This window comes from Trichogramma pretiosum, unplaced genomic scaffold (assembly GCF_000599845.2).
Source record: "Trichogramma pretiosum strain Unisexual culture from Peru unplaced genomic scaffold, Tpre_2.0 scaffold85, whole genome shotgun sequence".
NCBI lineage: Eukaryota > Metazoa > Arthropoda > Insecta > Hymenoptera > Trichogrammatidae > Trichogramma > Trichogramma pretiosum.
In genome coordinates, this window is record NW_019640935.1 from 197,883 (window position 1) to 204,820 (window position 6,938).

At 44.3% G+C, this 6,938-nt stretch overlaps 1 protein-coding gene across 1 annotated transcript; it reads left to right on the top strand.

Moving 5' to 3' along the window:
* Window positions 1–5,505: 5,505 nt before the first annotated feature.
* LOC111693346 (tigger transposable element-derived protein 6-like) lies at window positions 5,506–6,938 on the top strand. The gene is made up of 2 exons (XM_023457813.1): window positions 5,506–6,863; window positions 6,923–6,938. The coding sequence occupies exons 1-2, from the start codon at window positions 5,506–5,508 to the stop codon at window positions 6,936–6,938; spliced, it is 1,374 nt and encodes a 457-aa protein (XP_023313581.1).

A 6,938-nucleotide genomic window follows, 5' to 3' on the forward strand; every position in this document is an offset into this window, starting at 1 on the left:
AGCAGCTGTTGCTGTTATTATTTATAAAACGTGTGTTCACAACTGTTCAATTGTTCATTAAGTTTGTTCAAGTTAAAATATATAAACTTTTCATAAAATTTATCAAATATCATAAATATTTGTAAAAACGATATCGTCTCAAAACTAAACAAAAACCTCATATAGCGAGTTTTACATAATTTTTATAAATAGTTTTTAGTTTTTTTTATGAAACAAAGAGCCCAAGTAAACCACACCTAGGCAGCACGGCATCAGCGACCCAAGCCGATTCAATCGAGTATGCTCAAACCGATTCGGCCTGGCAGTCGGAACTCAAGCAGATATTCCACCGAGTGATCAGGTAGATTTAACTTCTTTGCTAAGCAAAAACTATCGAGTACTGAGTACTGACATATTAAAATCGTTACGCCTTCTGGATAATTGTCGGCAAAATGTTGACAAGGTATTGGAAATATCTGTTGAAACTGGCTTCCATAGTAAATCAGACTTCATTATAGATTTAAGCTCTCAACTTGACTAATTTCTCAGAGTGAATTAAAATTCTCTTTGCAGCGTCTAGCGGCGACTCGGCTAACTACTTGGCGTACATCAATACCTATATAAGTAGGGTATAACAGAGCTATACGGAGCTCGAAAGGGGTAATTACACGAGGTGGCCGTATAGTGTATAGATTGCGCGCGTCCAGCGTAGCCCAATATTAAACGCGCGCTATATATATAGTCGCCAGTGAGTGTTTGTGTGTGTGTGTGTGTGGGTATATATGTGTTGCTCACGCGCCAGGGCAGAGGCAGGCAGGCGCGTGTGTAGCTCTGACCTCGTTTTTCGACTTTCTACGCCACGTATACGCGCGTGTTTAATGCATTTAAACGCGTATAGCTATGCTCTGATAAAAAAATAATAATAATAAATAAATAACAGAGTGAGAGAGAGAGAGAGATGAACATTTTTTATTCCCTCGTAAAGTAGCTCATATATCCTTGGATCGATCGCGGTGCAGTTGCAGCCTTATAGCACACGTTTGCAAGCTGCGTGTAGCTGCAGCAGCGCGCGGCAAGTAGTACGAATCAAGATTTGGTATTACACGCGTACATAACGATCTATAAATATCACGGCAGCGAAACGCGTTTATTACATCGATAAGAGAGAGAGGGAGGGAGGGAGGGAAAACAGGCTGCACTCGCCCGAATCGAATAGACGCGTCGCAAAGAAATCCGAATTATTGCCGCTGAGCCGCGTGGAGCACGAGCTTTAACATATATAGGTATATGTCCTACAGAGCACGAGAACGAAATCGTAATCGATTGGCAGCCGAGCATACGCTTCGCCGTCTATTCGCGTGTCCCTCCCCCGTGCGTTCCCTGCCTAAAACGAAAGCCTCTGGTCTTTCGGCTAATTTCGTATATCCTTCCTCGGGACTGCGATTCCGAGCCGCCACCACTGCCGACGATGACGACGACAACGACTACGACTGCGACTCGACGACCGACGACTGAGAGAAAAAAAAGCGGCGTTACACAGTAGTGGTATCCTTTGAGCAGCAGCGGAATTGGCCGAGATCCAACGTCGATTTGCCACGCGATATAGTGTATGTAAGCTGCTGCGCTCGGGCCGGCGAAAATCTAGCCTGGTGTGCGTGCCACGCGGGGACTACTGGTCGACGTCGCGTCGCGTCGCAATTACCGCATAATGCGCGCGCGGCGCTTCGAGCAATTTCAACTCCGCGCGTATTGGTATTTGTGCTACTGCAGCAGCAGCTGCTGCTGTTGATGCTGCTGCCTGATGCTCGCTCGGCTGTCGAAATTTTTCCTGCACCGCTCGAGGCTATTGTTTTTCTCTGCGTATATAGCTCCCGTGCGCAGCCCCAAACTCGTTGTTTATATTATCGCATCGTGTGCGCGGGTAATCGCCGACTAGACGCGTATTCTCCGCAGTCGTCTGCAGCGGAGCTCGAGCTCTAATTTTCGTGCTCGACTCGCTATACGTTACTACAATACAGCACGTAGTTTGAAAATACGACTGTGCGAACGGTTAGCGTTTCCTTCAAAGCTCCCACGCAGCTAGCTCTGAGCGCTTTGAAGAAAAAAATCTCGTTTTTTTTTGGGCAAAAATTAATTATTCAAGCTCGCTCGCTCTCTCGCTCGTCGACGCTCCCAGGTATAGAGCCAAAGAAGAGCGAGGCAAAAAAGACGAATGTACGTATATGCACGTTAGCTAGGAAAAGGCGGCAGATCGCCTCAAACATTCATGATGCCCTCCTCTTTCTCCTCCCGACGTCTGAATCGCCGAGCGCGTTTTATTTTAGACCTTCGTCAGGAGCTCCTTTGCGCTCTTATTAATGTAAATGAAAGGAGGAAAGCGAATTTCCCAGAGGGCATCGTAGCGGCAGCAGCAGCAGCGCGCAACCTTGGATTATTTGCTCGAGCATATACCTTCCGACGTGGCTTACCTCTCTCCGTGCAGAGAGCTCCGCTGATCCACTCCTCGTTTCGGAGGGATGAAAAAAATCCCCGCGTGTCTGATCTGCACCGATCCGTCGCAACCAAAATTTCAAGACAACAACTGCCATTGGATTTAGTCGTGAGGAATTTTCAATCACTTGGTAGAATTCAGCCGCGGTAGTATAAGCGAAGCCGAAACGGGACGCAATAATTCACACGGCTCGTCGTCGCGCGGCTAATTGGCTCGGCCGCGACGAGCTTTTGCGCGATTTTCAATCGACTCGAACTCTCTCGAATCAGTACAGCGTAAAGTATTTAATAGCCTTGTTCTCTTCGCAAAGGACGCGATCTTTTTCAGATTTTTTTCACCTTTTCCGTTGACCCAATTAGCTGCTTCCTCCACTTCTCTTCGCTCGCTCGTCGTTTTGCCAAAAAAAAAAAAAAAATTGATAAATCCCTTCTAATTTTACACGCTCTTTTTTGCCTCGCACGATCGTCTATATAACATACATAACGTTGACACATAATCGAACTCGTGCTAGCTCGTGTGCGACGCGCGCTCGATGCGCAGCTTTTTTTCTTACTCATATATGTACGTAGTACGTACGTATATATATCGGTCGCGCACGCGAGCTGAATGAAATCCCTAAGCTCTCGATTCAATTTGTAAAAGGCGATACAAAAAAGTCGGCTTGTTTCGCGTCTAACATCGCAAAAGTGAAAATCGGCGTTCGCTGCTGCCGAGCTGCAATATTGCAGGCGGCTCGCGTGTGTATGCAGCAGCAGCTCCTGCAAGAAATAAGAGAAATGAAATCTAATCACGTTCTCTACGGGGGCTGCCGCTGCGTTACTGCCGAGAGATGGCATGAGATGGAATGGGATGGGGTGGGCGGCTCAACTGCTTAATATGTGCGCCTCGCTGCTCGTTAACTTTTATTTTTATTTTATTAGCCCCGCTCCGTTCATTGTCTCCCGGCGTAGATTACACCGCAGCCCAGCACTAAGTACTGCAGCCACGGGGGCCGGAGGCACGTATCACTGCACGACCGAATTTATCGCGTTGGATTCTCGTCCGCAATCGGAGCCAGCCCGATATCTTGGGCCTTATCTCGCGAGCTTGGAAAAAAAATCATGGTCGTTATTTACTAATAAAATTACGTTAAACACGTCGCACGCGTCATTTGTTGGTTGGAGCTGCAGGTAGTATAGAAACAGAACTCGTCTCACAGAGCAGAAATGGCGACAGCCATGCTCGAAGGATTTTTTCCAGCCGCACAGACGACCGCGGCAACTACTTTAATTAAACGAGCTCGTGCAGGTTTTTGTCCCTCGACTGTGTATACGCGCGACTCGGCGCGTAATAAACATCGTGTACGTCTAGCTCGTGCGCTGCAGATAGCCTGCGACTGTTCGAAATTGAATTTCGCGCGAAAGCACGAAGAAAATAACCAAGTATTAAGAATGAGAATAGCTAGCTGCCGCTGCAACTCGTCGTCGTCGTCGCTTGTAAATAAAAAACAACGAGGGAAAACTGTCGGCGGCGGTGCAGCGGTATACGCCTAGGCGCGATGGCGCGGCTCTGCTCTGCACTCCCCGGCTTTCTTCGCGCCGCCAACTCTCCTGAATAATGGCCGTGTGTAAAAAGCAGCTTGACAATTAGTAGGATCTAATTGGTTTCTGCAATTACTTTCAACTCGAGCAAAAAAAAAGTACCTACAAACTATGACTTTTCGCGCTTTGTTTCTCTTTCTCCTTTTTTTTCTTCTTCTTTCGTCTGTCTTCCGAATCAAGAGCTAATTCAGTGCTGCTGCTGTTGCTGTTACACTGCTTCTGTGCTTCTGCAGCTACTGCTAGCAAATTTATGTCTAGGAGATGTGCGCGACCTGCGTTTGAGCAATTGCCGTCTTGGGAGCTACTTATGAGCAAGCAGATACTCGAGTGTACTTGATTAAGACCCATTTCCCGGAATTACATTCAAATTTATGAACTGTGCATTATTACGTGCTTCGGCATGCGCAATCTCGGACGGCATATAAGACATTTATCACATTTAGTTCGAATTTCGAATCGTGTCAGTTGCGTTTGTGGTTTTTTTCATGAATTATTTGTAGATTCATGGTCAGCCGGAAAAGTCGATTATTCGTGCTGGTGGACTCGTGGCGAGCGAGCAGCGAATTTTCGACTCGCTTTCGAAAATGCCAAAGTCATCCGTGGCTCGAGCCTGATCGTTCGTCCAACGCGTCGAAAGGATCGTGTTTCCTTTGGAATTGGAAATTATCTCGAAACCATCGCATGATCCGTGCCCGCCGTTAAAAGCTTTTTCGGTCAATTTTAAATGACACATAAAAAAATCAGTCTAGACGTGCCGGCGCGGGATAGTTAGGGGCTAACAGAAGCCGGAGTCGCAGGGGTGGGAGGCCCCGGACAGCACTACATGCAGCCATCTCTCCGCTCTGCAGTGGATAATAAACGCTTAGAAGTCGGAAAAGTGCAATAAGTTACGACCTCGAATAATATGAATACACACGCGTACACTCAGACATTGGCCGATGTAGTCGTCGCCGGGGGAGGAAAAAATAGGCTCAGAGCGGCCGTTGCAGGCACTGCTGCAATTTTTACTGCTGGCATGTAGTAGTAGTAGTAGTAGTACAGAGCCAAGTTTAAAGCCCAGCCCTAATGCGATATCTTACACTCTAAATACATATAAACAATGAGTCGATGCGTTGTAATAAATTGACGCGATATAGAGAGGTACGGTGAGAAATGATCGATTAATACCTGAGCCGGTTCGAGTACAGTGGTCGCCGCTTAAGAGAATTGCGCTTAATAGAATACGCCGGTTAAATGAATCAAAAATCCTAACAATGATTTTCCCGTATCCTTATACATGTAAAATTCACCGCTTAAGTGAATAAACTTTTCGCTTAATAGAATCAAATTTAGTTTGAAGACGATGTTTACATTCAATGTTGTTGTCGATTAAATACAAGTTTCATTGTCAGTACTTTCTCATAGCACCGTCGGTATTACATGCTCATAATAATTAATTGTGTTAGTGATACAAGTATGAAAAAATCATCAGCTATAGTTCATAGAAAAGGCTTAAGTGTCCTTGAAAAAAAGGAGCTACTAAAAAAATATGATTTGTTGCCAAATTTATCACAAAGTGATGCAGCGCTGTTATTAAACATATCACAAGCTACTCTTAGTAGATTATTATTAAATCGTTACGAGATAGAAAGTACCTCTTGCTCTCACGAAAATCTCAGCCGCAAGAGAAAACGATGCGGCAAAGACGAAGACGTAGAAAAAACGTTGAAGAAATGGTTTGTGGAAGTGAGAGAAAAAGGCGCTCCAATTAATGGCCCGTTACTTAAAGCAAAAGCTGAAGATTTGTCAAAGAAATTAGGCAAAGAAAATTTCAAGGCCACTGACGGTTGGCTCTCACGTTGGAGAGGCCGAGAAAATATTGTGTATCGCAAGCCACATGGTGAACAAGCCGAAGCTGATTTTACAAGTGCAAATGAGTGGTTTATACAAGAATGGCCAGAAATATCTAAAAATTATTCGCCAAGCGATATATTTAATGCTGACGAAACGGGTTTATACTACCGAGCATTACCAGAGCATACATATGCTCTAAAATCAGAAAATACGAAAGGCTTCAAAACAAGTAAGGAGCGTATAACGTTGTTATGCTGTGCCAGTATGGCAGGTGAAAAAAAAGACCTGTTTGTTATTGGAAAATTTAAGAATCCACAATGCTTCAAAGATGTGACTCAATTGCCTATTGCTTACACGGCCAACAGAAACGCGTGGATGACAAGAGACATTTTTTCTGATTGGCTACGAAATTGGGATAGACAATTAAAACGCAAAATTTTATTAACCATTGATAATTGCGGTGCACATTCAAACTTAGAGCCTATGAAAAATATTACAGTGGTTTATTTACCTGCCAACACGACGTCTCTGATACAGCCTTGCGATCAAGGTATAATTCGTACATTAAAAGCGTACTATCGAAGAACAATGAGGGAACGGATTATACAAATATTAGATAATCAACAAAATGTCAAAGCCAATGACATTGCCAAGAAGACCTCTCTGCTTGATGCGCTACATCAGATCAAAGAAGCTTGGTCTTATGTATCTAGCGAAACGATAAAAAATTGTTTTAGAAAGGCTGGGTTTGTTAACGGAACTAATGAAATATGTAATATTTCGAGCAACGTTAGCTTGAACGAAATTTATCCGGAAGATATGACACATGAGGTTTTTGACGAGTGGATAGATATTGACGAATGTCTAGAAACCTCTGGAAAGCCAACAGATGATGACATATGCCAAAAATTGGACACAGATGAATCAGAAATTGAAGAGGAAGATGATAGTATAGAACCCGCACCTAATAATCTAGAAATGTTTAACGCATTACAAGTCTTGAGACGAGGAGTTCAACATCGTTCGAAATCCTTTGAAGAGTACTACAAATTTGA

Bases quoted from the DNA above. Each gene is read 5' to 3' on its own strand.
- LOC111693346 (XM_023457813.1), top strand. From the start codon at position 5,506: ATGAAAAAATCATCAGCTATAGTTCATAGAAAAGGCTTAAGTGTCCTT.